This window comes from Callospermophilus lateralis, chromosome 2 (genome assembly GCF_048772815.1).
Source record: "Callospermophilus lateralis isolate mCalLat2 chromosome 2, mCalLat2.hap1, whole genome shotgun sequence".
In the NCBI taxonomy this organism is placed as follows: Eukaryota; Metazoa; Chordata; class Mammalia; order Rodentia; family Sciuridae; genus Callospermophilus; species Callospermophilus lateralis.
The window spans coordinates 23,657,061-23,683,214 of NC_135306.1; the positions used below are offsets into that span (position 1 = coordinate 23,657,061).

The window sequence follows — 26,154 nt, forward strand, 5'->3', positions numbered from 1 at the left end:
ACGAAAGTGAACGCTTTAGTGGGCACTTACCCAGTGCCACAGGCTGTGAAGGTGTCGGCTTACGTAATTCTCTGAACAGCTCTGTGTGGATCCAGCCATTATCCCCATCATATAGAGGAAGAGACAGAGTCTCCGATAAAGGGCCCCCTGTAAGAGGCAGGGCCTGACTTAAGCCCAGGCAGCCAACTCTAGAGCTTGTTCTGTAGCCGTTGGAAATTAAAAGATGCTTTGGCCCGTTGAGGGCTGTTTCTAGGGTACAGAGCCTAGCGAAGGTCATAGAGAGCCAGAGTCACTTTAAATCCTGGCTTCACCCCTTACTCCCTTCCCTTGACCTCTGAGGCCCCATGTCCACATCTATGAGTAGGTCGTGTCGTGTCGTGTCGTGAGTTGAATTGTAAGAAGTAGATGAGATAAACACTTAATTCATTGCTTGGTGCGTGATCAGGACACCATAAAAAGTAACCACAGGGGCTGGGGTTGTGGCTCAGCGGTAGAGTGCTCGCCTAGCCCGTGCCAGGCGCTGGGTTCGATCCTCAGCATCCCATAAAAATAAATAAATAAAATAAAGGTATTATGTCCAACTATAACTAAAAATATTTTTTAAATAAAAGGTTTTTTTTAAGTAACAACAGCTATTATTTATTATTTGTAAACAGAGAGGCTCCAAGAGCATGCCCAGTCTGCACAAGAAGTGGTCGTAGGGCTCTGAGCTTGGAACCCTGCAAGTCCTGCCTGTTGTGCCCAGACAACATGGCCATGTCCCCATTACTCTTCCTTCAGTGCCTTGGGCAGACAGGCAGCTTGACTGATGGGGGCATGTGCTCTGTGCCCAGAAGCAGGAAGTGGGGCGATGGCTGGCAGGGTCCATGGGCAGGTGTCCTCCTCGCCCACTCCGTGACACAAAGCACCTGCCTGGGGCAGCAGACAGAGCCCCTCCTGGAGCTTCCTGGAAGCTTGCTCTGAAGCTTTCTTTCTTCTTTTTTTTTTTTTTAATTGAGGGAATTCCCTCGTCCCTCCCGTGGCTTTCAGTAAACAATTACATATGTGTTCCAGAAAGCATTTGGTCCCAGCTGTAACAAAATCACACTTAATAATAATCAACATTCTGGAGTACTCTAGGATGTACCACGTGTATTTCACATATGTTGTTCCAGTTCTCACAGCAGTACTGTGAAACAGGTGACGACGGCCAGAGTTGTTAGGATTTTTAATTAATTTTATTTTTTGGTGCGAGAGCTGGTACGTACTCCACCACTCAGCCACAAGCCCAGGATCAGAATCAGGAGAGGGAGAGGCAAAGAGGTTGTCTGGTGTCACATACCTAGTCAGAGATAGAGCCAGAATGATAATTTATGTTAAAAAAATCCACCTGGGTATGGGGGTGCATACCTGTTGTCCCAGCCACTTGAGAGGCTGTGGCAGGAGGATCCCAGAGTTCGAGACCAGCCTGGGCAGCAGAGTGAGATGCTGGCTCAAACACTTACCTACCTACAAACAAACAGCTCTAGTCCCCTGGTGGCAGCAGTTCACCACTGACAGGCATGTCCCAGCTCCACCCAACCTCCAGAGCTGTCCGTCCCCCATCGTGACACTGGGCAGTTGGGCAGCATCTGTGATTGGCCTCAAATGCTGTATTTTGTTCAGCCAAGATCAGGTTTTCTTCTCTGTAGGATGGAACAGATTGGTTCTTGCCAGGTCCTTGTCGGTAGCACCTCCTTGAGGACTGTACCCGTTCGCCACAGCTCCCTTCCGTCCTTCCTGGGAGTAGCTTGTAGCTTCACCCACACTGCCCCGAGTCGGAGTTCTGTTGAAGCCAGGGAAGGCCATGCATTTGGTTTATGGTTTCATGGATTAAAAACTCAGTGCTGATGCTCAGCTGTCCGTTGTTTGAGAACCAGCTTTCCAGCAAACAAAAGAGCCCTGTGTCCATGCCATCCAGGGACCCCGTGACAGGCAACCGCCTTCTTGCCCACTCTTAGTTAAGACCTCTTTGAAGACTCCTCTTCTGATAGAAAATGAAGAGTACTGCAAGGGAATACCCCCTCCCAGATTGACAGATTAGAGCAGTGGCCACAAGATACCCAGTGTCCTGTCCACTCGTGTACCCTCACCCCTCCACTTCAGCATCGTCCATCCTTACCAAAACCCATTCTTCTCTTTTCCGACCCGTGCTTCCTTAATTGGCACCTACCTTGCCACTGTAAGAACTACCCGTTAGTGTCAAAACAAGTGACTCACGAGCAAAGGTAGCTGAAAACTGTGAGAGGTTTAAATCAACACATGTCAAAATTAATGAGGGCAGTGGTACCTTCCAGAGCAGAGCCCACCCATCAGAGTCACATAAAGCCAGGGGCGGTGGTGCACACTTGTAAGCTACTCAGGAGGCTAAGGCAGGAAGATGGCAAATTTGAGGCCCACCTGGGCAGCTTAGAGAGAGTCTCTATCAAAATAAAAAGGGCTGGGGAAGTGGTAAACACGCTGGGTTCCATATCCAGTACCCCCCCCAAATGTATTTTTTAAATGGTTTTCCTGGCCTGGGGACATAGCTCTGTTGATAGAGTGTTTGCCTTGCCTGCACAAGGTCCTGGGTTCAATCCCCAGCACCACACACACACACACACACACACACACGCAAAAGAAAAGAAAAAGAAAAAAAATGGCTTGCCATTTTTTTCTCATTTTTTAAAAAAAGTATCAATTTAGTGTGTCTGGAGTAGATAGACACACACAGGCGCCCTTGAATGACCCTGTGTGCATCCTGTGCATGTCACATGCTAGGACTTGCCCCGTTTGTGTGTGTATGTGAAGGAGACGCCACCAGTGTACTCGGGAGTACGCCAACAGTAGAACGTACATCTGGGACTGGGCGTTGAAAGACCACTACTATCAAAGGTCTCTGTTAAGTGTCCACTGCTGTGACAAAATCCACCTGAAAGGAGGGAATCTTTATAGTTTAGTTTGACTCGCGGTTTTGGCGCTAGAAAACGACGGAGCTTTTAGCATAGGAGCCTTCAGGGGACATTTAATACCCAAACTATAATGAAATCCCCAAATAACTGCAACCATGTCAGCGCAGCACACCTGGACAGTAGGTAGAGGCTGCGGGTGCCCTTGACACCGTGTCCTTGGTCCTCTGGCTGGGTCGATATGAAGAAAGGGCTTGTCCCCAGTGTGGACAGGCTCCCTGGGAGTAGTGAGTTGTTAGCTCGTCCATCCAGTGGCACCAGGAAAACACCTCCTGGGGCCTTTGTGCAAGGTGAGTGCCCTGAGCTCTATTCCACAGCACCACGTCCAAGAAAGCCACAACTGCCATCTCTTGTCAGCTTCGTTCACGTGGTTTACACCCCCTTTAAAGCCACAGACCCCATGCTCCCTTCCCGCTGCCCGGCATCTCCTGTGTGCCAGGCACAGTGCTGACCCCAGGGTTCATGGCGGTGAACAGAACAAGCAGGCTTCCCGCAGAGATAACGGCGTAGTTGATTCAGGGGACAGTCACTGGGAGTCCCAGTCATGGCTGAAGCTGGCTCTGGCTCTTGTGGGGCATGGAAGGGACTGCTCTTGCTACTTGCACTCCCCTTGCCCGAGGTCCCCTCGGCCCCCTCCCTTTGTTCTCCTGCCTCCCCCTTCTCCAGTTCTCAGCCTTCCAGAATCCAAAGAGAAGCCCGCTCTGTTCTGGGGTTGGTGGAGGTGTCCTTTGCTTGCCGGGCCCCACCCTGCCACAGTTTCTGTTGGAGCTGGTCGTGTCTGCAGCCCTTGTCCAGGGTGCAACTAGATCTCACGGCTTTGGCCCAGTGAGAGGAGCTAAGGGATGGGAGCCCCTGAGGCCTCTCTCTGATGTTGGAAACCGCGCGCAAAGCAGAGATGTCTAAACTCCAAAGCAGGCCTTCAGGTCCACCCCGCCAGTGTCTGGCGGTGTAGCGCCAGACAGCGCCAGGTCCTCTGCTCAGCTGTTTGTCTTCAGAGGCCAGAGCTGGAGATGTTGATATTTACAGTTTAAATACTGCTGTTCCTTAGCAACCCCTCTCGGCCCGAGATTTTCATAATTTACCCTTAGTTTCAGAGCTTCTTAGAACTACACTCTGATAGGATGAGAACATGCATTTTAGGTCATAAAAATTCATGTTTTCAGCAGGGCATGGTGGTGCACACCTGTAATCCCAGCGACTCAGGAGTCTGAGGCAAAAGGATGGCTAGTTTGAGGCCAGCCTCAGCAATTCAGCGAGGGCCTAAGCAATTTAGTGAGATCTTGTCTCAAAAATAAAAAAGGGCTGGTGATGTGACTCAGTGTGTGAAGCACCCCTGGATTCAATCCCTGGTACCAAAAATAAAAAAATTATTCATAAAACCAAGTGATTTCATAAGTGCTTGTCCCCATGACCCTGCCTCCCAACCCCTGGCTGCTCCCATTTGAAGAGGACAGAATTTAGGGGACCTACAGCTGGGAGATCTTGTCTGCCTTACACACCTGCAGCCTGGGAATAATGGAAACAAATGCTGTTTTTTCCAGGGAATAGTTACTTTATGGGTCTTGTCTCAAATTCTGGCCAGTGTCCTAACGCCTTGGTCACTGCTCCGTCCCTGACATGCCTGTGTTCCCAGCACATCCCACTCCACTCTTATCAGTCCCATCTCAGAGCAAGCTCTTACACCCAGCTGACCCAGCAGCTCACGGGCAGAGAAGAGTCGGGTGCATTAAAGGACCTTGAAAGCCACCTTTTCACACGCCTGAGACCATGCGCTTGAGTCCTGTTCCCCTGGATGGCGTCAGTCCTGTTCAGCGCCAACCTTTGCAGAGCAGATGTAAACACGATGGGCTTTTTTGGACTTCCTAAATCCAAAGAAGTCTTGACTTTTGATTTGCTCACCCAGCTTTCCCGGAAAATTTTGTATTTTATAAATAGATTTGTTCTCTTTTTTTTCACCCTCACTCCAGTCATGAATTTAAAAAATAATCATTATCATCATTCAGAAATAGCCCACATAAAAAAGTCTCCCAACTCCCATCCCATTCAGTTTCTTCTTTGTTATAGGTTATAGATAACGATTTGGTGTGTATCCATCCATACCTGTTCCTGTGTTCATGCTCATATGTGGTACACACACATACACAAGTGCACACACAGGATTGTGTGTTATACACCCCGTATACACTCTGTATGTGCTGCTATTTTAATATGCGATTTTCATTTAAAAGTAGATGAAGGGATGTTCTTCCAAATCTGGACTTTTAGCTTTTTATTTTTTGTACAAAATTTTATGGTCTGGCTGTACTGTAATTTAAGTCAGAACTTCCCCTTCTTGGGGGAATATTCGGGTTGTTACCGTTTTCTGGTTTTCCATGAATAAATATTCTGCTGCAGGTAAACTTCTCCGACATGAATCTTTATGAATTCTTGTTGGATAAATCCCAGAGCATACATATTTTAAAATGTTTCTCTGCCATAGTACATCTTTAAAATTTTTAGTGTTCTATAGTCCTACTACTGAGGTACATTTAAATCGTATAATTAAAGCATTTTACTAGATCTGTTTGTCTGCCAGACCTTCTCAAGGTGGCTGCATGTGTATCTTTGTTACATAGAAGGTATATATCTTTTTACCTCCAGGTAAGATTTACTGGTTGCATTCACATAATTAGATTTCCCTTCATACATTTAATTAAGTTAGAACCAAAATGCCACTTAGATAAATTTGACCCACTCAGCTGTCCTCCTTCTGCCAGAGTCAAACTAAAACCTCCAATAAATCATGACTTTATTTCTAGAATGAACTCACAGAGTCCTTTAAAGCCTGCAGATGTTTAAGGAGTAGTTCAGCAGCTACTTGATTGTTGTGAACTGAAACCATACAGGTGATCAGATCAGTAGCCAAGCTCTTGTAGAATTCAGAAACTCAAAATAGTCAGTAAATATATAAAATATAGCTATTCTTATGACCCCAGGTCTCCATGTTAATTCTCTTCTTAATAAATTCGGTGTAGTTTAATAAGAACAAAGCAGACTAAGAGAGAAGCCAGTTTGCTAAACAATACAGCTTGCAAAAATAAACATAGTAAACTAGATTATTAAGTTTCACCTTTATAGAGACTATCTAATGACATGGAGAAATGGATACTACCTAGTAAATAAGGGGACAGGCTTTAAAATTAGGGCAGTGTTTCCCAGAACTCCCCCCTCCCATCCAGTAGGATGCTGAGTCCTTCATGACTAAATTAGTCTAAGAAATACTTAGCTGATCAAAATTAAACTCACGTGGGAAGACTTGTCTTGTTGGAGATTCATAGAACATCAGGTAAATCTTCAACTTTGCAACTTTTTTGAGAAATACCTACTGCCTTCCTTTAAGATGCTTGGTTTCCATTGAATATAGTATGAAAAAATATAGATATTTTTGTCTTTAAAAATGTCGTATATATATATATATATTATATATGTTTACATTGCATACTAAGGTATGTTCATATGTTCATGTACATATATGAGCAGAAAACAATAATCTGGAGAAGATAAATGAAAAGGTCATCTCAGAGTTGTGAAATTACTGATAAGATTTTTTTTCTTTAAACCAGCCTGAATATCCCAAATTTAATAAAAAAAAAAAAAAAAAAAAAACAGAAAAATTAACACTTCCAACATTGAAAAAATTGTTTTCTCAGGGAGCCCCATAGAACAAAGGGCTTAACTTTAGTTGTTCAAGTGGGGAAACTGCTGTATAGAAAAGAAAACATAAGTATTGGCAACAGATGTGTTATCTTGGGCAAAGCATCTATCCTCTGACTGTCCCTTGCAAAATAAGAATAATTATAGAAACTCCCAGAGGGCTGTGGGGAAATCATGTCATGCACTATATCAACCTATTTGATATGTGCTTGTGGATACACAATTTATTTTAAAATTTTGGTAGTGATTGCATGTATAAGGAAATAGCGCTTTAAACAGAGTTACTGTATGTCAGACAAATGTTTTTACTTTGGAAATAAACTTCTAAAATGACGAATGACACGCTCTGGCTCTTAAGCAAAAGATGTGGTTCACACCATTGAGTTGGAGGGAAATGGGGCTCAAAACTAATTCAGGTGATTTTTATTAATTTTGAGTCAAAATTCCCCCCCACACACACATCCCACCACCACCACTATTTGCTTTTAGCATGTGTCAAATTGCCAAGGGAAAAAAAAAAAAGTTATCAGGACCCATTATCTGTGACTCAGATCCCCACCTATGACTCCCCCCCACCCCAAATATCCTCAAATGTAAAACATTAGTAAAGGATTTAGTCAGTTTCTCCTAAAACTGTAGAATTTCTTTTTGGGAAGATTTTTTTCCCCTTAATATGTTAACCACATATAATCACTTTAAAATGTTAAGATTTTGGAGCCATGTATGGTTAAAGTATATTTTCACATCCTTCTTTCCTTAGCTGTTTTTTCACAGTGATTTTTTTTTTTTTTTCTTTTTTCTTTTTTGGCCTCTCTCTGTCATTTAGCAACTCTACCGAAAGAAGCCAGGTTTGGCCATCACATTTGCAAAGCTGCCTCAAAATTTGGACAAAAACCGATATAAAGATGTGCTGCCTTGTGAGTATCCGGCATGAATGCCTCCTTCCCCCCTACACTGAGATAATGTTTCCCTTTTTAAAACAGATTGTCTGGTATTCTGGAGCGATTTTCAGTGTGTCTGTAAACACCACCGTCTTTATTGCAGCCATTTCAGACTCTGAACAGTTGGGGAATAGTGTTTATGCTAATGAGGCAAGAGCTGCAGATGGGGCTGGGAACTGAACTCTTGTTTACTTGGGATGATAAAAATAACACTCAGAATAATCGGTAAATTTTTCTCTCCCACAGATGACACCACCCGGGTATTATTGCAGGGAAATGAAGATTATATTAATGCAAGTTATGTGAATGTAAGTTAGGAAACCGGGTGGTAAGATACAGCGCGTTCATCACTCTAACAAGGATGGGGGTGGCCTGCGGGGTGCTTGGCAGTTGACAGTGCTCTCCTGTTCACGGCCTCATTTCAGCTCAGCAGCCATGTGAGGGAAGGCAGAGGGGTCTCTGTTTTACAGAGGAGAAAACTAAGGTTCAGAGAGACTGAATAATTTGAAAAGCCGCAAAACTGAGATAAGGGCAGGAGGCCTTCAGTGTTTCTAATTCCATTGTCCACACACCTCTGTATTTGCTGCTTACTTAGGTATTTGGTTTTGCTGGTGGTATGTTTATGTGGTTTTCCCCACATTATTAGTGTCATCCTGCCTAAATATAAGAAAAACAATACCTCTTCTGTACCTAAGACCCAAAAGAGGAAAAGGAAAAGGTACACATGTTTTGGGGAAAGCATTCATTTTTACTCTGAAAGTGCATTTTGGGCAATTTAGTTGGTCTCTCTGAACTTCAGTTTCTCCATCTAAATCCATTGTCAGCACACTTTTTCTATACAGAGTCAGAATTTGGTCTTTGCATTTAAGATACTACCATTTTAAAATGTTGAAAACTACTCTTAGCTTGTGGCCAGCGGATTTGACCCTCAAGCCATCATCTGCCAAACCCTGACCTAAACAAACATGACTTTTCAGACTAAGTCTCAGGTTATAGAAGTGATCAAGAACTGTCCTGGAGCTGGGGTTGTGGCTCAGAGGTAGAATGCTTGCCTAGTACACGTGAGGGACTGGGTTCGATCCTCAGCACCACATTAAAAAAAAAAAAAAAAAAAATGAAATAAAGATATTGTGTCCACCTACAACTAAAACATAAATATTAAAAAAAAAAAAAAAGAACTGTCCTAATAAAATTTGGTTTGATCATTGATTCTATTTATTCCAAAGCATCTATGGGATTCATAAGCCCTCACTTCAACATTCTTGATGTCTTAAGAGCTGAGAATCAGAAATGGGTGGCCACCCCACAGAATCCAGTCTCTTTGTTTTATCAAGGGTCAAGGAAGCCATGAGCCCAAGCACTAACCCAGTCATGAATTGGGATCCTTCATTTACCTTCCCAACCTAAGGGAATGAATGAAATCGCCAGTCCGAAGCGCAGAGGGCTCTGAGTGTTATTGCATAGAGAAGGCTCGGCGCAGAGGGCAAAATGAAAGAGGAGCAGCATGGGAAAATGTTGGTCAAGATGGACCAACTTGGGCTGGGGCTGGGGCTCAGTGGTAGAGCGTTCACCTAGCACGTGTGAGGCCCTGGGTTCGATCCTCAGCACCACATAAAAATAAGTAAATAAAATAAAGGTGTTGTGTCCATCTGCAACTAAAAAAAAAAAAAGAAAAGATGGATCAACTTAATGATATTATCGTTGGAAGTCGTGCAGAAAGCGAAGTGTGACAAGAGTTGGCGGTATTAACCTGTATTACTGATGCCACCAACTCTTGTCTGCTTTGAATAAAAATAAATGTTTCCTGCTCCTAATTTCATGGCACATAAAGGGTAGCCTAATTAAAGCTATTTGAAAAACAATTAAATGAAATAATTCTGATAGAAATTCCTTCATGGGAAAACTTGGTGAGGATTGATGTGTCCTGCTTAAAATGAAGATAATGGATAGTAGTCATATTTAATAGAAAGCAATGAAAGTCACTGAAACTCCATGTTGAAGGGACATTTCTGGGTTTTGCCAACAGAGTGTCATCCACTTTAATCTTAAAGATATTAATGGTGGCGTTATCATCAAATCTTTTTCAAGGATTTTTAACAATAACCTTCTTTGATTTTTCTTATTCACTGTGGATTGATATAATGGTTTGATGTGATATCAGCAAGTAGAAGAGTTTAAAATGCAGAACCCTGTCCACCTTGTGGAAGTAACAGATTGTAATCCCTTACTAATCTCTTGCTAGATGGAAATTCCTGCTGCTAACCTTGTGAACAAGTACATTGCCACTCAGGGACCCCTGCCACATACCTGTGCACATTTTTGGCAAGTCGTCTGGGATCAGAAGTTATCTCTAATTGTCATGTTGACAACTCTCACAGAGCGAGGGCGGGTAAGTAGATCAATTTCCAATTCAGATGTGTGCAGTGTCACATCATGTTGTATGGAGCATAAATCTTGGGCTGGAAGTGGCCTCCTGGTCTAGCCCCTTCATGCCCCATAGATCTCTCTGGTTCCACCGAATGGCACCCCCAAGGATGGGAAGCTCAGGCCCATTCCTGCCCATTCCCAGCATGGATTCAGTATACTAAACCAGAAGACAGTTCCTCTTGCCTTACCCTATATTCTCAGAGCCCCTATGTTGGCTGGGACAAGTGCTCATTTTGAAAGGGCAATATGTACCAGGTAAACGGTGGCTGTAAATAGAGAAATTATATTATTGTACCATTTTCCATAGAAATAGTTCCATGATCCTATAACAGAAGTTAGTATATAAGTGATACTCCTATCATGCTTCCTTAACTTGTAGATACATCTGGATGTCTTCTTTATGAAATATTCAGAAACACATTCCAAAATCAAATAGAAATTACTTTTTTTATAATATCTTTTTTATTTTTATGTGGTGCTGAGGATCAAACCCAGGACCTCGCACATGCTAGGCAAGCGCTCTACTGCTGAGCCACAACCCCAGCACTAGAAATTACTTTTGAACCCCCTGCTTTGAGTGATCTCTGTGCCACTTCCTCCCATTGATTCCCTCCCCTGTGTAGTTCAGAAAGCCAAAATAATCCACATTGAAATTGAGAATACCTAGGAATTGATAAGACTACTATTCTTGAGGAGATAAGTCTACTTTCTCGCCTGAAACAAAATAAGAATTTCTACTAATTCCACAGAGCCCCATGGATTGCAGAGGGCTTTTACGTATGTGGTCCTAGATAAACTGCTCCCTACCTCGACTAGCACACTTCCAGGACCCATCCTGTTGATGTTCAGCTCTGCTTTTCAAAAATTCCCCCTCACAATGAAGATATCTCTTTTAACCTTCATCCCATTTGGTTCTGCTACATGGAAGACACAAAATAAGTTCCTCTTCTTTTCTGTATCACCTTTTTCAATATCTGAAAATAACCCTGGGCCTCCATTAAACCACGGTCAGCAGAGATTATGTGGACTTTATCTTGCGATTGCCATTGAGCCTCTTTTTCCTCTTTAGCGCTTAGGCCCTTAGCTCTTGGAACCTTTATCCAGCACACTAGAGCCAGACTGGGATGAAAACAAGGTTCCTTTTGAGCAAGTTACTTAACCTCTCAGACCCTCGGCTTCTGCTAAATGTACGATGGAGATAATAATCATGCCCACCTTGGAGGGTTAGTGACAACTAAGACAATGCAATATTATTAGCTTAGAGAACTGCAGGTTTCAAGTGTCCAGCAAATGTCAGGTATTTAGCCCTCAGATCTGGTTTTTGGGGGCATCCTTATTTCTTTGCATTAGTTATTATTCTTAGCTCTTGTTGATCACAGAGTTAGTAAGAATCTCTCATCCCTAAGTCAATGATGAAAAACCGTACAGTCAAGAAACAGTAGAAACTTCCTCTAGAATACTGTTCTTCAGAGGCATTGAGAACGCACTTTGGGGAGCAGTTGTTAATCCTGACAGCCCTGCTCTTGTTCCCTCCCATTTTTGCTTCTCCTCTACCCAGTAACCATGAGAGACTGTCTGAGGCTTGACTGATGTATGTGCCAGCTCTGTGGCGTCACCTCGTCTTTTTGTCTGGAAATCTCATTTTTGTCTATTTTTGTTTCAGTTGTAATTTTTTAAGATTTATTCTAGTTAGTTATACATGGAAGTAGAATGCACGTTGACACATCATACATAAATGGGGTATAACTTATTCTTCTGGGTGTACGTGACGTCGAGTCACACTGGTTGTGTTTTTGTTCTTTTTGTTGTTGTTGTTTTTATCTATCTACTGTGTCCCAGGCTTCTATTTAAGAACAAAGTATGAGTGATGTGGGGATTAAAATCAAGAGCATGATTGAACTTCACCTTCCCTCCAACCAGTTCCCCAACTCCTCACCCCACCCTTTGAGCTTCCAATTCCTTCCTTAGTGAATGAAAAACTTAATCCCAAAAGCCCTGGTCCAGACTCCAGGTTCTCTCTCTCCTCCTCTGGAAAGGGAAAGTACCTGAGAAAGGCAGGTACATGGGAGAGCCCAGAGTGATGACAGAGACAGAGGGAAAGGCTTCCCCCTCAGGAAAAGGAACCTGGTAGTAGAGTGTGGTGAAGTGAGGGCTTCCGTAACCTGAGGGGCCCTGGGGCCAGAGGAAAAGTTTCAGGTCCCCCTGAGAAAAGAGAAGTTGCAGCCTCAAAATCCTCTTGTTGGGAATAATCAATGCTTGATCATTTGCCCTTCTGGCACTGGTTACAGAACCACACACGGACCACGTCCTTCTCAAGCCCTAGCTGTTCAACAGTGTGGCTGATCTGCTGCAGTGTGGGTTTTGGGCACTGCAAGAACATGTTCTCCAGGTTGCCTCTCAATCGGTTCTCCATACTTGTTCGCTTTCTCTTCTGGGCTTGCAGGAGGGTCTCTGCATATCTCCTGAAGGTTCTCATTGTTGTCTGTTTTCTCCACCCACTTCTGCAGCAGGGGCCGCAGCTTGCACATGTTCTTGAAACTGAGCTGCAAAGCCTCAAAGCGGCAGATGGTCTTTGGCTGAACACCTTCCCAAAGAGAACCCCCAGGGAGAGCCCATCAGCCTGAGTATATCCCAGGTTGATCCTCTTCTGCTTCAGCAGCTTGGCAAATTCCTCTAGTTCTTTCTGCAAAGCTTGGGTATCTTGGGACTCCTCATGGTTTTGATCCACCTTCTCCTTCTCCACTTTCACAACAGCAGGGTGAGCAATGCAAGGCTCGGGGGAGGCCTCCTCAGAGTTGCCTTCTATCCCAGCTCCCACCTCGATCTCAGGTTGAGAGGTCTCCAGGCCATTCCAACCTGAGGTCCACAGTATGCCATCCTTCCACAGAACTCATAGGGCGGAGGGCATGAGGGAATCCCCCACACCTCCGAACCTGGCCCAACCCCTGGCCCGATTCCTGGACCACCGGGAGGGCCTGGGAAGCTTAGCCAGGTCCGAGGGTCAATCCAGCCCGGCTCTGGCCCTCCTGGCCCATCACCCCCACCGCCCGGAGAGGGTGAGAAGGCAAAGTCCGAAGCCAGGTGTCCAGCCATGGGTTAGAAGGGCACCTCAAGCCGGGGCTCTGAAAAAATAAGGGCTCACCAAGGAAAAGCTCAACACCTCTCCTGTTTTTGTTCTTAAAAAGAAATTACTTGGACCCTTTTTGAATATGGGTAACTCCAGCCAGCTCACAGTACCGTCCCCTCTGTTTTTCTAAAGTGCCTACAGCTTGCTGGTTCTGTTGTGTAGTGGGTAAGGAAGCCCTAAAACCATACTTTTTGAGTTTAAATTCTCGCTCTGCTTTTGAGTTATAAGCTCCTGTGTGGCTTATAACTGTGTAAAATGGGAGTAACCACAATCTTGTGGGATTGTGGAGGAATTGAAAGCTAATATGAGTAGCTTCTTGTAAATATGAGTAGCTTTCTTGGCACACAGAAAATACTATATAAATCTTAGCTGGCAGTAGTGGTAATTTTGGTGCCACATTAATGACTATTATGAGGACCATATTGTGATATTATTTATCATTTTCTACGAATTGACTTTCTTCTACTTTAATATTTCTTAAGATATTCTTAAAGGGGAGTCTGTTGGTCCATATCACTTGCCATAAATAAAAGGTATGTGTAAAAATATGAAGACCACCAATTCTAAATAATCTTGCCTTCCTCAGCTCTGAATCTGAGGCGCTCTCTCAGTTATTATAAAAATAGAATTAAAGTATTAGGTGATGTTAAAGTGGTTTTGAACAAGGATTGAGTCTATCTTTATGGCAGAATCAGAAATACCGTGTGAGAAAGCACGTCTCCGCATGTAGCTGTGACTGAAGCAGACCCAGTCTCGTAAGGTGGGAGGCGTCCTGCGCTTGTCAGGCTCTAATCTGGGCCATTCTGATATTTTACAGCTAGTGGACATCAAGTCTTTTGCCTTGTCATTTTGTGCTGCATCTGCCTGCCTTTGGTCCCCTGTCCTGTCTGCTGGGTGCCTGCTGGTCCTGATTTTCTCAGGGCCTGGTGCCCCTCTGCTGTCTCATGAGGTCTCTTAGTTCATAATGCAGCTCTGTAGAGTCTGCATCGGAATCCACTTGGGCAGCTTGGTGCTGTCCCCGGCCTCTTGTCTGTCAGGCTTCTCTTTCCCCTTAAGTCCACCGTGCCCTTCCCAACTGGACAGCCATTCTTCTCCTTGGAGAAAAGGCGGAACGGGCAGTGACAGGTGATCTGCCCTGGATGGCAGCCCCTTCCTTCCCTTCTCTGCCAGTCCCTTTGTGCCCTCTGAGAAGCCCCACCCTCCTCTGTGCACTCTGCCAGGTCCTGCCCCTCCTGCTCCTTGTTCCTGCCCTCCTCTGCTCTCTGTTGTGGGTGGCCGCTCTGAACCCGAGCTCATCTGAGGTCTCTGTGACCTGCACGTTTCTTTGTTTCTGAGCCCTTTCTGCCATCTGAACCCATTCTGCTCCCGGCTCTTTCCCGGGTCTCCCGTGAGGCCTGGCGTTCCCTCAGCACCTCTGGCTTGGGAACTTACTCTCTTGGTGATCAGTTAGAAACCTGTTCTTCCAAACTCCAGGGTGTTTCCCCTCTCCTGTTACAAACCCTTGGGTGACCCGAGCCGTATGTCCTACTGTCCCTGACTCCTCGTCACACCCCCTAGTTCTTCTGCATCAGGAGTTGGTCCTTCCAGGTGAGCAGCTTTGCCCCTCCTTTTCCAGAAGGTGAAATTTCCATCAGCTCCTACTTCTTTTCTCCCCTGCGGTGCATTCAGTAGAGTAGGACTCGGGCAGGTGTGCGCTGGCTGGCAGCCCCATGCCCCCCGTGCTGCCTCTGCATCGGGGGGTGCAGAGCCACGGCCTCCATCTCCTGGGGGTCAGGCCGACTCTCGCCTGTGGCTCGCTTTCATTTCTCCTTTCTTCCGTTCTGTGCAGAGTGGTTTTCATTGTTCTCCCCCTTGAGGCTCGGGTTTCCCCCTTGAGGTATTGCTTTTCATCTGGAAGTCACTTTCCCTCATTTTCCTTCCATAAGACATTTCTTTGGGGGAGAGATCCATTTTTCCATCTACGTGTGAATAATATGGATAAGTTTTCTTCCCATTTGCCAGTCATTTAAGGCACAGGCTTTGGGGTCAGTGGAGGCATTTAGCTTCCGGAACTATCATTTAATGGGTACACGTGCACAGGACTCAAAGCCTCGGTTTCCTTGTCACTAGAAAGGAGTGGCAACGCCTGTCTCTTGGGTTGTTTGGTGGGTTCAGAATGAGCTGCACTGGGCCTGTTGTGGGTGTTCTGCATGATTGGTGACTCTTCATCCCATTGCCCTCATCTTCCTGCACCAGAGGCAAGTTGTTCTGCTGATCTGAGTAACAGTAGAGACCGGGATTGTCGTGAGAATGCCGTGACGTGTCAGGAAGAGGTTTAGAGCAGCATAGAGGTCTATGGGCTCCCACGCGCTCGTTACCCATTAACCACACCGTGCCTGGTGACATGTGCACAGGGGCAGGAGGATTCTGCCTGGGAACCTCTCAGTCAGGTTTTGTCCTGCCCACTGGGTAATGAAGCAAATGGCGCTGGGCACTGACTCCTGCCACCCCCTGATCCACAAGCCCCTCTGCTCACTGACAAGACACGCCTACCTGAGTGTCCTCACAGATGGTGCCAGATTCACCACCCTACAAATGCACACGCGCAGGCACATGCATGGCCCATCCCCCCAGCCCCCAGCCCGGACACTTGGCACTGGTCACCCAAGCAGGAGTCTAGTGCATCCCTTCCCATGCTTACTCACCATGGGCCGCCACCACTGACCACCTTTATGACCCCCAGTCTATCCGTCCTGTGTCCCCAGGGCCCCTGCCTGCTGTCACAGCCTTCGCATCTCCCTCCCAGGAATAGCAGGGACTTCCTGCTGGCCCCAAGACTTCCGCAGTCTAGCTCAGGCAGGGACAAGCTTTCAGCCAGACCTTGCCTTGGTTCACACTGGTCCTGTGTTTTCCTGTGGTGCCCCTCAGATGCTCAGAGCACCGCCTCCCCAGCGCCCACCCCAGACCAGCTTGCCTCTCCTGGGTGGTCGTATCCAGGTGTCTTCTGTTCCCTTGCAGCACCAGGCGCCTCTTTACCTTGTGCAGCCCATGCCCTCTGCCCTGATGATCCCTGCCTGCCCCACCAACTGGGGAACACCCTCAGCCTTCAGCACTGAGCTCCTGTCCCCTATCCAGGACATCCACATCACCTCCCACATGACCCACCTCTTTCTCTGCCTTTTCTCCTTCACACCTTCTAATGGCCAGATTTGATAGCACCTTGAGGATGATGACAAGCACATCTAATTCGTCACAACGTCTGCAGGGATGTGTGTTAACTGACTAAGCAAGAAAGCAAACTTCATCATAAAAGTTGGGTCCATCATAAAAGTTGCCTCTCCCCTCAAACCCATGTCCATCTTCCTAAGATAACACTCCACCCGCTCCAGGAACACAGTCTTCAGCATGTCCCCTCTGGTCCAGACAGGCACTTCTTTTCTAAAACCATTTCAGTGGTCAGTTTTCCCTTCCTGAACCCTCTTCTCAAAGCCTCACTCGGGGCTAGAAGAAAGAAGCGATCCCTGCTCAGCCTGTGAATCCAGAGGAAAGAGCCTCTGAATCCTGGCAGCAGCCCCATTGCCCGCTGACCAGCTGCACTGACCATTGTCCCTCCAAGCCCTTTGTGTGGGTTATCTGTTTAATCCCACAGCTCTGCAGAGGTGTGTTTCCTTGTCATTTCATGGGATATCCACCCCACAGCGAGTTCATAGCCCTGGAGTGAAACTCCCACACCCCAGTGCCTGTGTGGATGACCTGACGCCGACTGATTAACTCTCTGAGCCTCAGTTTACTCACGCAAACAGAGGCCTTCATAGTACCTTCCTCCGGCTGTCCCTGGGCCAAGATAAAATAACGTCCATGCAAAGCACCCTCCCATACAACCCCAAAGAAAGAACTGTGAATGCCTCTGTTTTGCAAACTGAGGCTGAGAGAATGAATGAGCTTATATCAGGTCATCCTCATAGGAACTGGGGCATCCTCGTCCCCTGCATTCCCTCCAGCAGTAGTCACACAGAAAGTGAGGCTCAAAGAGGGTAAGTAACCTTCTCAGGACGACACAGTTGCTTAGTATAACGTATTAACCAGGACTGAAACCCAGGATCTCCACAAACGTCTTGACTACACCCCAGTGCTTACACATCCAACAGACCTCAAAATCTAAATTTGATCAGAGGTAAAGAGAGACCCAGTCCTGACCAGGTGCACTGTAAAGACCCTCTGAGAATACAGGTGTTTGTAGCTCTGCCTTGAACAAGTTATATTATTTTAAAGAGCATCTGCCCCCACTTTTCCTGCGGGCAGGACCCTTGGGAACTATAACACAGGGTCTCACCTCCCGTGCAGGTGAGGACACAGGCAGATGCAGAGCCCTTGCGGGCGACTTGGCTCCCTTCTCTACCCACAAGCAGCCCTTCGTGTCTAAGGAAAGTTGGAAAGCGGTTCCTAACCAAGACACCCACATGTAGTGTTTCCCAGTAAATTCTCAACTGCAACTTTACAGCAGCATGTTTTAATTTCAGATATTCACAGCGATATTTGAAAATAAGGTTAGGAAAGCTGTTTCCTGACAAATTGCTTGTGTCAGGATTATTATACCACCTTTCTGCTCTAAACAATGTAGTTTTTACTTAAGTCGATGCAACTCTAGGCTTGGGGGCAAATTTTGTTTTTTTTTTTTTTAATGAGTGAGAATTTGACTGACAGGAACCGGGATGGGAGGGGCAGCTTAGCCCAGCATCTGACTTAGAAGCCAGAGGCAGCGGCAGCAATGGCGAATGGAAGACGCTGCGGGGTTTGTGGCGGGGAGAGGACCACGGTGAGGGTGATGGGGTTGGTCAGTCTGTGGGGAAGCCACAGGTGTATTGAGAGACACTGTAGTGTCCTGGGCATGTGTGCTGAACAGGGTCACGGCACTCTGTGACCTTGGCAAGTCACTGCCCTGAGTCGGGATCCGAGTCTGCTCTGGAGTCTCAGTGCCACAGAGAATTATCTCGGAAGCATTTGAGGACCAGGAGACACTCCCCACGTGAAAAGGGGTCTTCATTTCAGCTTGGAGATTCCTTAATCTGGATTTCTAGGGCCTCTCTGAGCCCCCCTTACTCAGTTGATGCAGACCCCATAGCAGCAGTAAGAGGGACTGCCGTGGGACAACCCCACCTTGAGCTCCCTGCACACCCTCTCCAGCTGTCACCGCCCTCCAGGTCCTCAGGCTGATGCTGTCTCCAGCCCTCAAGTGGAAAATGGGAAAATGAGAGGGGTTTGTGAAACCATGGGAGCTCTCTCTGTGCTCTGACCACTGTGCCTGGGGCTCCCCTCTAACAGGCAAGGTCAGGGGTGGAGGGCTGAGGTTACAGGGGCTCTTGGAGCTGGGAAGGGGCCTGCGAGACCTGGTAGGCCTGAGAGGGGTGGGCGGTTGGGTGGAGGTTGCTCATAAGCCCAGGTCCGTGTCTGATCATCTTCAACAAATGAGCCTTGGAGAGAAGAAGTCTCTTGTCCTCTTCCTACAGGCTCCGTCCCAGGGCTGACTGGCCTCTGGCCTGCCGACCCCCACCCACTTGCTAAAGGAGGAAGGCGCTTCCTCTGTGTCCCTGTCCCAGCACACACACAGCAGACGGGCCTCGCCTGACTCCTCTTCTCCCACCAGCTCTCCCTGGGGCGCCTGCCCAGCCAGCCTGTCTCCCGTGGGCTGTTCCCGCACACACCCCACAGAGGAAGCTAACCTGCACTCGGCTTCTTACAGACCAAATGTCACCAGTACTGGCCCGACCCCCCTGATGTCATGGACCACGGCATCTTTCATATCCAGTGTCAGTCAGAGGACTGCACCCTCGCCTACGTGTCCCGAGAAATGCTGGTCACAAACACGGAGGTGAGCAGCGGTCTGCAGGCAGGTGGAGGGGCCCTGCTGGGGCCACACCTTCAGGTCTGCCCTGTTTTCCCCTGATGGAGCTATCACCAGGGCGCACTGTGGCACCTTTTACAACAGCTGAGCAGGGGACGCAGCCCTGTGACCATCAAGTAACGAATGAGTACACAAAAAGGGTCTATCTGCACAGTGGAATAGTACTCAGCCTTTAAAAGGAGGGGGATTTCGACACATGCTACAACTCAGGTGAACCTTAAGGATGTTATGCTAAGTGAAACAAACCAGTCACAGAAGGACAGAAACTGAGAATTCCATTTATGTGACCTACCTAGAACAGTCAGATTTATAGAAAGGAAATGATAGTTGCCAGGAGTGTAAGGAAAGAGAACAGTCGGGAGTTATAGTGTAATGGGTATAGAGTTTATGTTTGAGTGATAAAGAAAGTTCTGGAAATAGTGGTGATGGTATCACAACATTGTGAATGAGTGTACTTGTTGCCCCTGGACCTTACATTTAAAAATGGTTAAATGCTAAACTTTGTATGCATTGTGCCACCGTAAAAGAAATACATATAAAGGGGCTGAGGGTGTAATTCAGTGGTAGAGTGGTGGGTTTAGCATGCTCAGAGCCCTGGGTTTGATCCCCAGCGCTATAAAGCGTGTGTGTGTGTGTGTGTGTGTGTGTGTGTGTGTGTGTGTCTCCAGCTGTGTGGGCCTATTGCAAGCACAGTTGGAGCTAATGGAAGAAATCACTGTAGGCTAAAGAGTTGGAAGGCCACCCTCCAGGAGGGGGCTCAGCTGAGAAGAGGATGGGTGTCTTGGGAGAGTGGGTGGATGTGGGATGTGGCAGGGGCCACAGCAGAGCTGTGCACAGTAGGAGTCGGAACACCGGGCCCAGGGCCCCCTGGACGGTGTTGGGGACGGAGCCCACCACCAGGACTGATTAACCGAGGCCACTGCATGTTCCACAGACTGGGGAAGAGCACACGGTGACACATCTCCAGTATGTCGCATGGCCCGACCACGGTGTGCCCGATGACTCCTCGGACTTCCTGGAGTTCGTGACCTACGTGAGGTCCCTGCGAGTGGACGGGGAGCCCATCTTAGTTCACTGCAGGTACTGCCATTGTTTTGCCTTATTACACCCCTGGGGAAAGGCCTGGAGAAGATTGGCAGGCACCAAACCGCCCTAAGCCCACCACGTTGTGCGTTCTCACCAAGCTCTCTTTCTTCACCATTTCAAAGTATTTGGAATTTTCAGGAAAAAAGATCATGAGCATGTACGTGTAGCCCAGAGCCCAAGAGGAGAGTCCTACCCTCGTCTCTGTCTGTCCTGAGTGTGTCTCCCTTCGCCCTTCATAGCAGATGGAAATAGCAGAGGAATTGGACTTTGCACTCAGCAGTGGGCTTCTCCCCAGTATCTGAGCCCAGCCTCAGATAGCCTTTGCCCCTGCCATGAAGCCCGCCTAAGTGTGTCTGTGCGTTCCTGGTGGCCAAGCGAACAGGCTCCTTCTGAGTAAACGCAGGCACTGCACCAGGGTGTAGCTGGGCTGTGCAGAAATGTTCCTCGGGCAGATCTTGAGTCTCTGCTCCTCTCCCTCCCCAGTGCTGGAATAGGTCGGACTGGCGTGTTGGTCACTATGGAAACAGCCATGTGCTTAATTGAGAGAAACTTGCCTGTTTACCCCCTGGATATTGTCCGGAAAATGCGAGAGCAGCGCGCCATGATGGTGCAGACATCCGTGAGTACAGACCAGCAATAAAAAGCCTAATGGTGGCCGGCACTTCCTGAGCAGCTGCCCTGGGCCAGGCCTGGGTGAAGGGTCTGATGGGTCATGAGACGGAGGGTCAAGGGAACTGAGTCCTTACCCACAGCTTGGGGAGCGGGGGCGTTCACAGTCCCAAAGCCCACAGCCATCTGTCCTCCCAGGTGTACCGCCCTCCATACCCATGGCCTCTGGCTGGTTTCTCCAGTGCCCTGTCATCAACAGAGTGTCCAAAGCAGACTTTGGAAAGTCCTAGAGGAGGGCCCCTCAGGCACAACCCCAGGCAGTGAGAAGGAGGGGGTCGGCAAAGGCAGGAGCTTGGACAGCTATGAGAGTCCCCTCACAGATTGTGAGCCCTTGTGGTTTATTAGTTTGTACCCAGGAAATGTGACTAAGAGAAAAGAAGTGGACATGTATTTAAGGCCACTCTCTGTCCTGTTTTGTGATGGAGAAGACCTCATTGCCTGTCGAGAAGAAAGAGTCCTTCCTCTTGGGACTTTCCTACTTGGAGATGCTCCATCTCAGTGCTCTGGTTTTCTTCCTTCTCGGCTTCTTTAAAATGCGCCTGAGGTCTTTGCTAGTGCAGTCGGCCCTTGGTTTCCATGGGCTCTGCTTCCAAGGACTCAGCTGATTGCAGATCAGAAATATTAGGAAAAGTTGCTCCTGCAGCCAGACACGCGCAGACTTTTTCCCTTGTCGTTATCTCCTCAGCAGTCCAGTAGAGCAGCTGTTCACGTAGCTTTACATGAAGCATTATAAGAATCTAGAGATGATTCAAAGTACATGGGAAGATGTGTGCAGATTTCACGCAACTACGCCAGGGGTTCCTGAAGCCCATCTCCCATGAACGCCGAGGGGCACCTGGAATAACCATATCCTGCAGAACATCCTCAGTAGCTTTCCTAATCCAGACTCTTTGCCCCATGCGGGGAGCCCCACAACCAGATCCTGGCTCACCTGAGCACCTCCCTCCTCCGCACACCCAGGGATTCTAGGACAGGACTCTGGGGCCCCGAATACACTTCTCAGAACGGCCCTCCTCATCGAGGGTTTGCACTTCTGCAGAGTGGCCACCCTGCAGGGACCCTAGTCTTTCCCAGACTACCACTGCCTCCTCGGTCACACAGAGGACCCTCTGCCCTTCCCCCTCGGGCAGCTGTCCTCATCAGGTGGCACACCTCCCTGGTGGGTCTCTTTTGCCGAATCGGCGCGGAGGGAGCTGTGAAGAACAGCACAGAGAGTCAGCCTGCACAGCTGCTCCTGACCTGACGGCGTCCCTTCTCTCCTTTTCCAGAGCCAGTACAAGTTCGTGTGTGAAGCGGTTCTTCGCGTGCATGAAGAAGGCTTAGTCGGACGACTGTGACGCGCTCCTCCCTCGTTCCCGAGGGCATCTTCCCCAGGAGAGCAGGACACACCTTCCTCCAGAGGCGGGGAGAGGAGCCGCCAGCTGTGGGGAAGGAATGAGCACATTTGAACTCAGGCACTTTAAATTTTATAGGAAAGGGGTCCTGTACACAGCAACTGGTGTAGATATGCACGCAACTGTGGCTTCCTTTAGGCCCAGAGAGAAATCAAAAGGGATCCCAGTTTGGACCTTCCTCCCCAGTCATCACCACCCCACTGTTGGCCACCCTTGTGCGTACAAGAGGGCTGGCGGCCGTGCTCCTGACCTCCCCAGAAGCTGGACAGCATGGTTCTTCGAGGCTGCGTGGTGTTCTGTGTGTTGATCTGGGTAGGATTCCGGGGGCTGAGCTTCCTGTGCGTCCGGGCAGGGCTAGAGCAATGCCCAGTCCCACCCCGGTGCCAAGGAAGCCCTGGTGAACGTCCCACACACCCGGTGGTGGCCATTCAGGCTGAAGGACAAGCAGCGCCCTGCCTTTGTCTCAGCTCCATGCCCCTTGCAATCTGCGATCTGCAAAGCACCCCTCCCCTGCCCCTCCATTGTCCCCCTTCAGGTTCATATCCAGTGCCTGAACCAGATTAGTAACCTACGCGCAGGCGAATTTCCAACCGAGACTGAGAACTCCACGCTCGGCGTGATCCCGCGTTTTAGCGTTAGAAACAGGTGTGTGTCACCTCTGCTTGCCTCATCCTGGATTCACGGACACCAGGACCAGGACCCCTGACTACTGAATCTCGTACATGGACTGCTGCTACTCCAAGCTATTACACTTGAAGAGACATGTCCCCCCGTGGGGGACAGGATCATAGCATCAAAATATTCTTTGGCCCTTCTAAGAAAAGACCTGCTAGTAAGTGACCACGGGAAACCCTGCTTGCCAGGAGCGCCTGTTGGCATGTGTGCCTGTGCGTGCGCCCCGTAGAGGTTGCCCAGGATTCCTGACTCGATTCAAATTACCGTTGAGTTTATATAAAGAATGAGTCTCTGTACCGAAGAACAAACGTGTGCATTCACCCTCAGTTGCAGCGGTCTCCGTTTCACTTCAGATGAGAGGATCAGACTATCTGAATATAAACCCAATTTGATGTTAATTTATTCTAAGTACCCCATGATTTTGATTGTCCTAAAGAATTCTGCCTCTGTGAATACTGTGTTCAATTTTTTTTTTTTAATTTGTGACAGGACTGTAGCAAGTTACTATTTAAGGAAAATAAATTACATAAACATTTTAATGTGGTATTTTTAAATAGCAGTTGTGTATCCAAAAGAGGAAGCTAAGCCAGTTTCTTAACGGTGTTTATAGAAAAAGGATGTTTTCCTATTGTAGCCCACAGAGATGAGGCCGTTTTGATATCGGGAAACCCTGGACCAATGGAATTGTTCACCTGGTTGCATGATGGATAGGGACCTATCCCTAGGGAACCAGGTTTCTAAAGATTCTTTTATCTTGCATCCTTCCTGTCTCTTCCCCATGCATATTTTACTGCTATCTGGCATGGGTGGGAGGAGGTGGCGCCAGCACCCTGACCCTGTGCGGTGGAACAAGAAGCTCCCGGCAAGTGGATCTGAGGGCGGGAGCCTGGCTCTGTTGCCACTCAGCCCCCTCTAACCCGCTCTCAGTCTAGGCACTGAGGAGCTGTGCTTCTAGCTCCCCTGTTTTCTCATCTGTGAAATTAGAGAGACAGTACCCAGGACTCCAGATTGAATGTGAGCCTTGAATGAGCTCCTGCCATCAGTGCGGATTTTCATTGGTTGGAATGTAAACGGACACGGAGATGGAAGAGTGACTTGGAAAAGTGTCCTTCTCTGTGATGAGCCCAAAACATATCCAGCAAGTGGAACCCAGTGGCTTTCTATAAGGGGGGAAAAAAAAAAGTTCTTCCGAAAGGACAAAGCAAGACTACAAAGGAACAACCTATTCAATCTGGACACTGAAAAATTCTCTGAGCAAAACACGGAAAAAGAAGGAGGGCATGCAGGGTACACTTAAATGCCATCAGGATATTTAGCACACCGTTGCCGCCGGATAAAACGGAACATGGCCCTGTGCGCAGACATCCTGGAGAAGCCTACATACTTTCCGAGATTTGTGTTCCATTGTTTTTTTAAACCAGGCATCGAATATGAGTGCAGAAGCGCTGCCACCCTGGGTCCCTACATTTCTAGAAATCGAGCCGGAGGTTGCAGCCAGCCTTTCTCGGCCGCCGTGCAGGCGCCGCAGCTCAGACCAGCACGTTGCCAGGAACAAAATTCATGAACTCCTTTGAAGAAAATGATCTAAAGAAGCAGCACATGCTAGTGCAGCCTGCAGAGACGGCCAAGTGAGATCCACAGCTCGAGCTCCCAGCCTCCCCCCTTCCGCCCGTCGGCAGTCATTCTTAAGAGGCCTCATTTTCCTCCTAAGAGCAGCATGGGAATCAGGGTAAACATTTGGCCTGGGGAATTGGACTAGATGAGAATGGAGAAGACCTTTGTTTCCTAGGTTCTGGAGCTTTCCGGAAGGCCTGAGTAGACCCGCTGATGCGCCTGATTTACTGACTTCTTCCGTGTCACTCTAGAAACTGCACTTGGTGGTTTGACTCTCCAGAGGGAAAGACCGCATCACTTTGGTCGCAGGTGGGACGCCAGCCCCTAGCTTCCTGCCGAGGTGATTCGTACTGAAATGCGCTTCTAGGTCAGCGCAGATGCCATTGCTCGTGTGTTGCTGGTTGGGCCTTTTTGGTCTTCCTCAGAAATGATCATCTGGGGAAAGCAACGGGTCTCTTCATCGCGAAGAGGCAGCAGCCATGGGGGAGGATCGGGAGACGCCGGCTCCGTCCAGACCTGGACACAGGCAGAGCACAGTGGCCCTCGGTTTCCTTTGAGTTGGAAGGGGACAGTGGGCTGGACTAGGTGGGTCAAGATTTGCCGTCCTGAGAGTCTGACCTTCCAGAGGAGTGAAATTGTTCTTTAACCAAAATGTGTCGCTACCAGAGACACGTGTGTCCCACTTCTGTGACTTGTCCCCAGGAGGTTGTCCCTCAGACCCTGGCACTGTCGGATGTAGAGATGGGGGCTGCCGCCCCCTGGTTCTCGCCTGTCATCCCAGGCCGAGAGCAGCCTCAGCTTAACTGGCAAAGCATCTGTGGCCTCAGCCTGGGGAACCAAACCCGGGGGGCCAGATGCCCGGCTCTCCTGCCATCTTGGTGGCTCCCGTTCTGTTCAGAGCAACCAAAGGATCATGTTAAGCCATGTTGTTTTGAAAAGCATCTTAATTGATCAGCAATATTTTTTTCTGTAAGTTGGGGATGTTTTTCATACCGACCTGTACTGTCAGCGACGACTCTACTGAAAGCTGTTTGATCAATATAAAAGCGTTCGAGCTATGCAGCAACGTGACTGTCTGTTGACATCTTTATTCTTTGTCTGATTTCTGCAAATGCTTCCGTGATTGACCTGCATGATTGACCTGCAGAACTTGTTTGTTTGTTGCCCCCTATGGTCACTCTTTGGGCAGAGGGTGCTCTCAGCCTGTCTTGTCCTCCCTGTTTAGGAAAATGACCTCCCACACACAGTGCCTGTCTCTGCCCTCACCTTGGGTGACAAATTCTAGATCGGAATTAGGTTCCTCTCTGGTGACAGCAGTAGCTTACACCAAGTCCAAGGGTACCCTACATTGCACAGGGCTGCCAGGGTGGCTCCATGATCAGCACGGTCCCAGGTTCCTTCCAGAGTGCTGCTGGAGGCCCAAGGTGGCCACCCGGCCGCCGTCACCTGCTGTACATCCCATTGATCAGAACTTACTCACCGGGGGAATGGTTCTCACTCCAGGAAACCACGGGCCTAACTAAAATCAAGGTTTGAGTTTCTGAGAAACCGAGGGACGGAGAGTGAACAGCTGTGGCTCCGCCCTGTGTTTGTCCTCCTTCCCTGCGTAGAGCTGACCTCTTATCTTCCCCCCACGTAGCCCGTCAGCAGTAACAGACAGCCACTGAGGACAGGTTCCTGA

At 48.2% G+C, this 26,154-nt stretch overlaps 1 protein-coding gene and 1 pseudogene across 7 annotated transcripts in view; one reads left to right on the top strand and one right to left on the bottom strand.

Annotated features, from left to right (window-relative positions):
• Positions 1 to 25,503, top strand: part of Ptpn3 (protein tyrosine phosphatase non-receptor type 3) — a 108,230-nt gene extending 82,727 nt beyond the window's left edge. For all 7 annotated transcript variants that reach the window (XM_076845699.2, XM_076845700.2, XM_076845701.2 and 4 more), the window contains 7 exons: positions 7,486 to 7,576; positions 7,847 to 7,908; positions 9,843 to 9,989; positions 18,874 to 19,002; positions 19,970 to 20,115; positions 20,605 to 20,740; positions 22,059 to 25,503. In XM_076845699.2, the coding sequence (XP_076701814.1) occupies positions 7,486 to 7,576; positions 7,847 to 7,908; positions 9,843 to 9,989; positions 18,874 to 19,002; positions 19,970 to 20,115; positions 20,605 to 20,740; positions 22,059 to 22,127 (780 nt within the window). In that variant the 3' untranslated portion in view covers positions 22,128 to 25,503. The remainder of the gene's footprint in view (positions 1 to 7,485; positions 7,577 to 7,846; positions 7,909 to 9,842; positions 9,990 to 18,873; positions 19,003 to 19,969; positions 20,116 to 20,604; positions 20,741 to 22,058) is intronic.
• On the bottom strand, positions 12,008 to 13,120 carry LOC143392069 (POU domain, class 5, transcription factor 1 pseudogene; annotated as a pseudogene).
• Positions 25,504 to 26,154: the final 651 nt, after the last annotated feature.